The sequence below is a fragment of the Camelus dromedarius genome, chromosome 7 (genome assembly GCF_036321535.1).
Source record: "Camelus dromedarius isolate mCamDro1 chromosome 7, mCamDro1.pat, whole genome shotgun sequence".
NCBI lineage: Eukaryota > Metazoa > Chordata > Mammalia > Artiodactyla > Camelidae > Camelus > Camelus dromedarius.
Window position 1 is genome coordinate 66,264,739 of NC_087442.1, and position 11,174 is coordinate 66,275,912.

At 40.0% G+C, this 11,174-nt stretch overlaps 1 protein-coding gene and 1 pseudogene across 5 annotated transcripts in view; one reads left to right on the forward strand and one right to left on the reverse strand.

Moving 5' to 3' along the window:
* The window catches only part of RUNDC3B (RUN domain containing 3B), a 121,534-nt gene extending 114,575 nt beyond the window's left edge, over nucleotides 1-6,959 (reverse strand). For 2 of the 5 annotated variants that reach the window (XM_031454844.2, XM_031454840.2), the window contains exon 1: nucleotides 6,527-6,958. In XM_031454844.2, the coding sequence (XP_031310704.1) occupies nucleotides 6,527-6,645 (119 nt within the window). In that variant the 5' untranslated portion in view covers nucleotides 6,646-6,958. Of the gene's footprint in view, nucleotides 1-6,526 lie in introns of all 5 variants that reach the window. The other 3 variants (XM_031454845.2, XM_031454842.2, XM_064487608.1) reach the window with 2 other exon arrangements.
* Nucleotides 6,960-9,998: 3,039 nt separating this feature from the next.
* LOC105087359 (large ribosomal subunit protein uL22-like) lies at nucleotides 9,999-10,554 on the forward strand (annotated as a pseudogene).
* Nucleotides 10,555-11,174: the final 620 nt, after the last annotated feature.

Below are 11,174 nucleotides of genomic sequence, written 5' to 3' on the forward strand. Positions count from 1 at the left end.
ATCAAACATACAGAAGAGGTAAAATGAAGACAGAAAAATTTCAAGTGCTAGTGAGGAGGTAGGGCAACTGGAACTCTTACACAGTTGACCCTTGAGCAACACGGGTTTGAACTGCACAGGTCCACTTACACTTAGATTTTTTTCACTAAATACAGTACTACTGATCAGCAGTTGCTTGAATTTTAGGATGCAGAACCACAGATACAGAGGGCCCACTGTAAAGTTATATGCAGATCTTCGATTGCACCGAGGGTCAGCACCCCTAATCCCTATATTGTTCAAGGGTCAACTGTACATTGCTCACTAGTATGCAGCCTGGGACAATGCCTTTGGGAAACTGCTGTATCCACTGAAGCTGAATAGATATGTGCCATAACCCAGAAACTCAACTCCTGGGTATATTCCTGACAGAAATATGCATATACATCCACCAAAATACACAGTCATGAATATTCAAACACTAATAGTCAAAAAGTGAAAACAACTCAAATATTCAATGGGTAGAATGGATAAACTGTGGTATTTTCATAAAATGGAAGAAGATACTGCAATGAAAATTAACAAACTACAGCTATGTGCAACAAAAAGGATGAATCTCAAAAACATAATGTTGAGCAAAAGAAGATAAATGGAAAAACATACATACTGTATTATTCCATTCATTTCAAATTCAGAAAGAGGCAAAAACTAAACCACAGTGTTGGAAGCTAAGAGAATGGTTATCCTTAGTGGGGGGTAGTAAATGAAAGAAGACAAAGAAGAGCTTTCTGAGGATTTGGTTAATGTTTTTTTTAAATTATTATTATTATTATTATTATTATTATTATTATTATTATTATCATTATCATTATCATTATCATTATCATTATCATTATATTCCCAGAACTTCTTTATCTTAAAACTGGCAGTCTGTACCTTCTGACCACCTTCATCCTTTTGCTAACCTTCCATCCCCTGCGTCTGGCAACCACCAATCTATTCTCTGTATCTATGAGCTTATTTTTTGCTTATTTTTTGTTTTAAAATTCCACATATAAGTGAGATCATTCGATATTTGTCTTTCTCTGTCCGATTTATTTCACTTAGCATAATGCTGTCAGGTCTATACACGTTGTGGCAAGATTTCCTTATTTTTTATGGCTGAAAAATACTCCATTGTGTATATATTCTACATTTTCTTTATCCATTCATCAATTAGGTTGCTTCCATGTCTTGACTATTGCAAATAATGCTGCAATGAACATGGGGATACAGATATCTTTTTGAGACAGTGATCTCATTTATTTTGGGTAATGTTCTTTTTCTTGACCTGGGTGATAGTTACAATGCCATGACTTCTTTGCAAAAAGAATTCACTATACACTCATGCTGTGTGCACTTTTCTATATGCATATTATAAGTCAATAGAAATTTCTATGAAAAATGGAAGCAAAGTGTAGCTACAAATAAGGCTAAACACACTACTATGATGTTCTACATATGTTTTAGAGGTTGGCCACAGATTTAATACTAAGATTTCTAACAGCTGTATGAGAAAAAGAGAAATTGTCAGTTATACATTCATTTGTGTGTAGTAGATATAAATAAATCAACTGCCTAGAGATATAATTCTTGGCACTAAAATATTTCTCGTAAAAATTTTCACAAAAGGAAGACACCTTCTGATATAATAAACAACGTTCTTGACAACAACTTCAAGAAGATGCTCTGTGATTGCTTCTTATGCTGACCCTCAATCTAGGTTGATGGACTCTTAATTTATCATAAGGCAAAAGAAACAAGATAGGAGAATGCAGAGAACTGCAGTCTCTACATACCCAGCTGCTCTCTGGTGATCTGGGCTGACCCAGAGATATATTTTATAATCCTGTAAGACTCAACACAATAGTGGATAAGCTTCACATATTCCTTCCAGAATACTGTATCTCTCAACTGCATTCTGACATTTACCATTCAGCAGTGAAGTTAAGCCAATACCCTCTAGTAAATTGGTAGAGGACAGCTATTATCTATGTCACTTGAATAGGAACCGTGTTTACCTAGGGGAAGAGACAGTGCCCTGAGAATGCTGAGAAGCCTACCTCCGACTAGTAACTGAAAAGATCATCATCCTACCTCCATTGTGAACACCTACTATTAGGGCTCCAAGAATCTTTAGAAATGGTAACTGAACCTTCTCCAAAGCAATACAGTATAAGCAAGCAATTGATCAAAGTCCCAAGCCAAAGTTCTACTATGTATATAGCATGACTAAAAGAGCTTTAGCCAAAAATATAATCACCATAGGCAAGGTATGAACAGTCTTATAAGGCATTCTCAACAAATAGTAACAAGAAAAATAAGTCAGTGAATTCAAAGCTATTCAGAGGATTATATCATCAATAATATTTGGTAACATCTCACACATCTGTGTTTCATTCACCTAATTCAAGCATAGGAATAGATAATTTTTTTCCGATTATTCAGCAACCAGAATATTAAGAAGTTTGGCATGCTAAAGCTCACTCACTTAACTCAGGCCTCTTGGTGACTTTTTTTTTAAACATAGGATAAATTTATTTATCTGCTTTCCTAGTTCACAACCAATTATAATAAGCAAGTCAGGATGAGAAACACAAAGTAAAGAGCTGGCAGAAACAAGCAGAGTTTTAAGAAGTAACAGCTAGCTTGGTAGGAAGAGAAAGCAACTGCAAAAGCAGACCAAGAACTCCAAACACACACTTTTCTGGGGACATGTAACAAACAGTTCTATGTACCTGAGGAGTGGCCAAGGGCAGCCACTGCACAGGGCATATTCACAGAAACAGATCCAGAGCAAAGTCATCATTAAGGATTATATTATAGTGCGCAGAGTCTTTTTAAAATAAGGTAGGAAAATGTATAATCCCTTTAAAAAAGCAATTCATTCAAAATGTTTAAAGTATTGTTACTGCAGTTTAAATTTGAACATTTAAATTACAAGCTTCAGTTATATGGAAGACTACACTTCACAGTAACTGATCTGTACAGCACTGCAGTTTTAAGCTTAACTCAAACATTAGATACATGGAAAACATGAGCATCTCATTCTCCATGTATACTGAAAAAATGCGGTGCTACTGTTATTTGAAATAACATTCAAGCTAGGAAACAGTATCTTGACCTAGAAAAGTAAGAACAATTATGTACATATTATTAAAAGCACTTTGATTTGAAAATCATCATTTGTCTCCACTGTGCTTAGCTCCTCATACCCTCTCCTTAAATCTCTCCTAAATTCTTCCCATTCACAAGACAGGAAAATTATGACTCTGTGTGGGGAGTTTCTCTTAAGGTATTGGTTTAAAAGTTTAACAATTTTTTTTAATGTTTATGCATATATGTTTAAATGTATATTTAAAAAAATTTTAAAGCTAATGTTAATCCATAGAAAAAGAATTTATATTTTAATTCTCCTTGTCAACTAAAACCAAAGGAGTATGTGAGCTTCTCAATAACCTATGAAGCTTATAATTGATAGAAAAAAATGAGTAATACCTGATTATCTACAGATGAAAAATGCAAGTTAAAAAAATACTGGAGGACTTCAACAATTTAATTTTTCTAAATGGTAGAGAATATGCAGGGAAAACACTAGTTGGTACACAGAACCAAAATCAGGCTATCAATATTTTGGAGTCAAGAGTGGAATATTTAGAGACCTCGAATGACCTAGTTCTTTCCACCACAATCTGTGAAAAATACGATGAAACAGTACTTATTTGCTGAGATATGTACCATCCAAGTGTTTTTAGTCTACAATATATAAATGTTCACTTAAAAAAAAACTGATGAAACAACTGCATACACAATCACAACAAACCTAAATTCAGTGCCTGACTATCCTAGCTAACCAAGTAACTCACTTTCAAAGTTCAAACTATAACAATATTGTTCTTGTATATGGCGTTTTAAACCTAAAGAATTATGTAGTCACGTAAAAAGGTTTTAAGCCTAAACCGAGAGTATGCCTAAATGGTTGAAGGGGTAATGAAATGCATGACTGTCTAAGTATTAACAGATATACTAGAATGATAGTCAGGAGTAGGGGGAGTTTGTTTTGGTTTGGTTTTCTATACTGTTCCATTTTTTTCAGAGTATCAGTAGAGACAATATGGAAGGCACAGTTCACGATGTGTTTGTTTACAGAGAAAAATGCATGTGCCTCACCTAGCTACCATTAAACATATGTCTACCATTACCCTGCTCCTATTTGGAGAAATTCAAAACCAAACATGAATCCATTCTGCTTGAAGGCTATTATTAGTTTTAGGACTGTCATTGAAGGTTACCAATGGTCTATTCCAAGATTATTTTACAGATGGGATAACTAGAAAACAGGAAGGTAGCATGGCTTGTTAAAAGACACAAGATTAATGACAAAGTAAACTTAGAACTAAATTATAATTCCACTAAACCTGCTTCTTCCCAGCTTATCAAACCATGTCTGATCTGCTTATATAAAAAGTAAAAAATAAATTCATTAAACAGACATGGGTCAGATACCCAGGGTTTGGTAACTCTGAAAAGGAAAAGTGACAGAAATGCACAAATACTGATTTGTTCATTTTGCAGAATTTGAGGCAGGGATACTTAAATCACCCAAATGGCCTACAATTACTTTTTCCCAAAAAGTAAAAGCCTTTTAGACAAAGCCTATCAATTAGATCCTATTACTAGACATGGACAATAATTTATACATACCATCAACTATTTGGACATGAAGAACAGCCTTAGTAATATTCATCCACATAAATAAATACATAAGTTGAAATCTAAGCCAGAAATTGAAATTTATTTTAGCTGCAACACTAAATTTACGTGTATATTGTAACTAAAGACAGCACTTACACTCACTTCAAAATAGAAAATAATTAGGCATAAAAAAAGAAAAAACACAGCTAGCCCAGACAACTGTCCACACAAATCAGTGTGATGTGACTGAAATTTCTTAAACATAACTTAAAATGTAATTTAAATTAGGTTGAGATACAATTCCCTTTCTTCTCCTGAAATCTCTGATGCCATGACAAAAATGGAGATGCAAAAGGAATAGTACTCTCCACTGAATTTAATCATTCAATAAATATTTACAAAGTGTCAGCTGCCTTAAGTAAGAAATAAGCAGACAAGGTCGCTGCCCTGTAAAGTTTAACACTTATGGGGCTTTTATGAAATGCATCACCCCAAAAAGCACTGTGTATGTTGGAGCCTGCTTGAGAATATCTGCTTTAAAAAAGGAATTACTTTTAATATATGTAAAATAAAGTTAAGAAAATCAGCCTTGTTTATTATTTACCTAACTTAAAAAAAAAGATTTGCCTATATGTAAAAAAATTTCGTACAACCTATCTTCCTCAAAAGGTTGCATCCTAGAGATCACAAATGATAAATTAAACAGATTCCATATTAACATCTCACTGTTTATAACTCAAAGTCCCAAAAGAATCAGTGAGGCAGGTCTTCCTGCTAGGGGCAAACATCTGTGATGGTTCAAGTTAAAAAAAACCCAAGTCATCAAAGTTACTGAATCTAAGTCCTAGTATAAATATTTATATTTCATTTAAGATGCTAGACACATTTTCACACACGAAAAAGAAAAAAAAAACCATATAAATCGCACAGGAGGAAAAGGTTTCATCGTTCCCTGACTCTTAGAGGATTTTCGATGGCTGATTATGAGAGGGTTAATGGAACAAAGTAATTCTACAACTTGATGGTTCAAGGAAATTTCTGAGAAATGTATGCTTAGGACTTTAATTTTTTTTAATACTCAGAAATGAGATTTAAATACAATGTCAGCATGTTACAAGTCAGCTATTTCTGAATACTAGGTTGACTGAATGTAATTATTCCTTTTATGTCTCTATATTTTCTAAAGTAAGGGAACCCTACAATTACTGGTAGAAAACATGTACGGAAGGCAGACCTTGAAATCAATTACTGACTAGGCAACCTCCACAGTCCCACTCTTGATATCAACAGCAGAAACAGCACTAGTATACAACACACACACACACACACACACACACACACACACACGGCTGGCATCTACTAGGCAGTCAATATTTGCGGCACGAAATGACAATACAGATGTAAATAAGCCAAAACGGAAACAAAATGCAGTCCGATTTTGCAGCAACACTGTAAACAATCACAGTAACGATTACTTTACTAAAAGCTGGCTGACAGCTTAACGTGCACCAAATGAAAGAGCTCTTCCTCCCTGTCCTCTTTTACTCAGACACTAGATTGCACATTCAAAACAAATCCTCCCCCGGCCCCGCCCCAAGCCCTACCCTCAGCTGCTCCCAGTACTGAAACTGACGGAAAGTCCTGGGCCTTGGCTGTACCCAGACCTGCCCCTCTCAGGACACTCCCGGCCGCCAACACGCCCGGCGCGGCAGGGGCTGGGGCTATAGCGGGCGCCCCTGGGGCTCGCCCCAGCCCTCCGCCCGCGGCGCCGGCCGCCCCCTCCCCTCTCCCCCAGCGGCGAGCTGCGCCGTACCTGCACACCGTGATCAGGTTCCTCCTCTCCACCGCGGCGTTGCGGGCGCTCAGGCTCTTCTTGCTGCCGCCGCCCCCGCCGCGGCTCCCGCCCAGGCCCCCCAGGCTTCGGGAGGCCATGGCGGGCTGACCCCCGCGCCCCTTTTGTCTCGTGTCGACCCCGCCCGCCCCTCCACACCTGCTTCCCTGGGCTCTTGGTTGACGTGCGACTGTAGGGGCGCAGGAGGGTCGTAGAGAAGGAGCGTGGACGGAGAGAGGGTGTGGAAAACGACGGGGAACTCGCACCCGGAGACTGACTGCCGGAGCTCGGCACAAGAGCTCCACACTCACACACACTCACGCGCACAAACGCACGTACCACCCCCGCCCTCGCGCGCGCCGCCAGCTGCCAGGAGGCGCGTGCGGGTCGGCGTCCGCCGCTCCCCTAACTCCCCGCGGACCTCGGCGGCCACGCGCGCGCGCGCGCGTGCCCGCCGGCCCCGCACGCCCAACCACCGCACTCGGCAGCCACTCGGGCCCCAGCCGCGGCACGAGCCTCTAGCGCGCAGTCCCGCCCTCCCTTGCACCTATGGGGCCGACGCCGCCCCACCTGGAGCCAATCTCGGTCCGCGAGGGGCGGGGCTGGTTGAGCGGAATTTTAAAGCAATGCGCTAGAGCCCCGCCCCGGCGCGTGGGCAGCTGTCAAGATGCCGGGCTCGGGCTCGCGCTCGCAGCCCGCGTGTCGCAGGCAGTCGGCACGCAGCTGAGCACCGCCGCAGCTGGCCTGAGGATTGTGGGAGGCGGGGCTCAGGAGTGCCCTGGGAGGATTGCTGACACTTGCCCGGAGCCCAGCTCACGGATGGAGTCTCTGGCTCAAACGGCTGACCCTATTCCTGGAAGCCAACTCTCAAGTGGCATCCGTAGCTACAACGCCAAGCAAGCAGCAGCGCCGGCTCCCCCATCAGACCCAGGGCCTGACTCCCAGGAAGGGAGCGGGGTTCCTTTTGTCCTAACGCCCTCCCCGGGCCTGACAGACAGCTACGAATAGCCCAAAGAGGGAGTGTCCGCAGAATCTCTCTCTTGGGGCGTCTGGTGGTGGGATTCTTGACCCTCGACGCCACGTCGCTCCTGCCCTACCCCCAGCACGGCCTGCAGCCGGGACTAACCGCCCCTATAAGAATGAGCGCGGTGCGAGGGTACACTCTGCTCCTTGCGCCCTTCATCCGTCCTGGGCAGTGACCCCCAGAATTGAGGGTGGGACGGAGGTGAGCCTTTGGGAGGTAGGGCCTTGGCCCGGTGGTGCTGCTCCCTGAGAGAGGCAGGGAGTGCACCCTCGTCGCGCGTGTTCGGAACCTAGCGCCTACCTTCCAGAGGTTCTCCACCCCTCCGTCTTTACCAGCGGGGAGGTCCTGGGGTGGGCCTGCGTTCTCCGGCGCTCACCTAGGTTGCCCGTACACCTCTCTGCAGCAATGCCCAGAATTTAGAGTGATATCCTTACTGACTGCCAGTCCTACGGGGCCTAGCATGGTGCTGTGAAAAGAACAGGTTCTCAATAAATGTTTATTAAATTTAACTAGAAGTCACATTTGACGTGATTTTACTCTAATTTTACAGTTCTGGGGGCTCCAAAATCCATTAAACTTCCACCTCTGTTTTTAAAGTTTCTGTCAAAGAATGTACATCATACAAATTACTATGGGAGATACTGTTAGTCTATGTTGAACGCTTTTAAAACACACAGAATTTTGTATATTGAAGCTACAGATTATTAATTTCTGAGGTTGTAAAAAAAAACTTAAAACTTTAAAATCATCAGAGTTCACAGGAACTATATTCAGTATCTTGTAATGGCCTATAATGAGAAAGAATATGAAAAGGAATATGTATGTATAACTGAATCACTATGCTGTACACCAGAAATTAACACATTGTAAATCAGCTATACTTTTTTAAATAAAAATGCTTGTAGGAAAAAAAAATTGTCTTAACTAATTTACTACAATATTCACACATTAAAATTATTTAAAAAAAACAATTTTGAAGACTTTAAACATTATCTTTCACCTAAATAAAAGCTGGAGGGCTTTTCTGGTGAATACGTTTGTTGCCAAACATTGCTTGTCTACTCTGTAGTACCATAGAGGCTTGCAAGTAGGTTTTACCCTATTCAAATTGAAATTGTTGTTTAAACACAGATTAAAAGTGCATCGAGGAAAAAAGTGGAAAGCCATCAGTCATCAAGAAAATTCCATGCTGCTTTGTCCTGCAGAAGAGAGAAAACACACGTCTGAAATGCTTATCAAGGAGTCAAAACTCAGTGTCGTTATTCTCAAAATAATGCACCTTTCAAGTACATTTTCATGTCATTTGTGCTATGAATTTACATTTATGATTGAAGACTTAGTAAAACTCCATTTTAGATGATTAGGTAATAATGTTATTTTTCAAATGCTACTTTCATGGGGATTCAGTTAACACTGGTACTTGGTGAACAAGATTTCCCTTTAAACCATTTTCTGTATGTACAGCATGTCATTAAACTGCCACATGGGGGCCTTACTCGATAAAGCTTTTTCTTAATTATCCTAAGATATATGTCCTGAGTCTCATTCTTTCTTTGGATTACTAATATGGAGATAGTTAATCAATTACATCCAGTACAAAGTACAGTACTACTATAGAGCCTTTCACAATACTTTTTGAGCTTCTTTCGGCACCTATTGCAATTCTTTATTTTGTTCTCTTAACTTTTTTTGTGCGGGTGTAATTAGGTTTATTTATTTATTTTATTGTATTTATTTATTATTATTTTTTTAATGGAGGTACTGGGGATTGAACCCAGGACCTCCTGCATGCTAAACACGCCCTTTACCACTAAGCCACACCCTCCCCCTCCTTTATTTATCCAAACATTTACACAAAGGTTATTCAGAGATATAAAAAGATACAATAAAAATAATGAAAACAGCAGATGCCTAATTTAACCTACAAGAAATCTGTAGAACTGAATGAGCTGAGCATGCTCATTCACTATTTTCCCAATCTCCTTGTTCTCCCCATTAAAAAAAAAAAGACAAAATTACAACTATAACATGTAAAATGTCCTCAAACCCCAAATGCTGTAAGCCAGAGAGATTACCAAACCATCACTTATTTTAATCTCAAAGAAGTGAACTTTCTATGTATGCCCAAACCCAGCAGCCATACAGAAAAAACTGATAAAATTGAAGAGAAAAAAAATTTTTTAATCTATGAAGTAAGTTTCACCATATATACAATCAAAGGAAAAATGACAGACTGAGAAAACATATTTGAAATTCACATCATGGACAAAAAGCTAATATCCTTTTTACAGTGGCATAGGGGAATGTTGAGTAGAGTAATGCCGGTATTTTATCCCTATTATGTTGTTACTTTTCATGGAAGTTCCTTGAGCACATTTTAAAGCTGATGGAATGACTTTTCTGGTAAGCAGCCTGAGGTGACATCAAAAAATGGTTTGTTATTGCTGTTCAGTTGACCCAGAAAACCCCACAAAAATCAAGCAAAGCAAGAGCTTCAAATCATGTTCACTTTAAGAACACTCATGAAACTGCCCAGGCCATTAAAGGTATGCATATCCGAAAAGCCACCAAGTATCTGAAGGCTATCAGTTTACAGAATCAATGTGCACTATTCTGTTGTTAACAATGGTGGACTTGGTAGCTGTGTGTAGGCGAGACAGTGGGGCTAGACGCAGGGTTGATGACCCAAAAAGTGTTGAATTTTTACTGTACATACTCAAAAATGCAGAGAGTAATGCTTAACTTTAGGGCTTAGTTGTAGATTCTCTGGTCACTGAGCACATTCAGGTGAACAAAGCCTCCATGACGTGGTGCAGGGAGAGCTCATGGTCGGATCAACCCTTAATATGGGCTCTCCTTGCCATATTGAGATGATCCTTACTAAAAAAAAGAGCAGATTGGCCCTAAACCAGAAGAGGAGGTTGCACAGAAGAAACAGTTATCCCAGAAGAAACTGAAGAAACAGAAACTTATGGCCCAGGAATAAATTCAGCAAAAGATAAATGCAAATAAAAGTAAAAAGAAAAAATTTTAATTAAAAAATAAACTTAAGGAATGAATGCACTGGGAGGGAAACGTTAGTAATGCAAGAGAGAGAAAAAATGATCAGAAGTGACAACGTGGGAAAAGCATTGGGTTTTGAGGCACAAGTAGATGGACTGAGCTTTGGTTAAAGTGTGAAGGAAAAGCCCAGCTGGGCTAACAAGCTAAGTCACAAATCTAAGTGTGGTAAGTGTCGGTTTACTGATCTAAGTTCTGCTGGGCTAACTCATAAATCTGAAGTTTAGTGTCAGTTTACTGGGCTAACAAGGTAACTCGTAAATCCAAGCTCAGCAAGTGTCAGTAACGTGATCTGTTCCGAATTGATAAGCTTCAGTGTACTGATTCCTTTCCTTTTGTTGTTTGAGCCTTATTGGCTAATAGCCCCATACTTGTAATTAACCCTATAAAACCTCATGTGCACGTCTTGGAGGTGCTCAGACCTTCGGAGCAGAAGCCTCTCTGAGCCCGCCGGCGTAATAAATCTGAGTACTCCAACCCTCCGAGTGGTGCTTGTTTCTTCGCTGGCCTGTCATTTCCATAACATAAGGTACTAATTCTCAATTG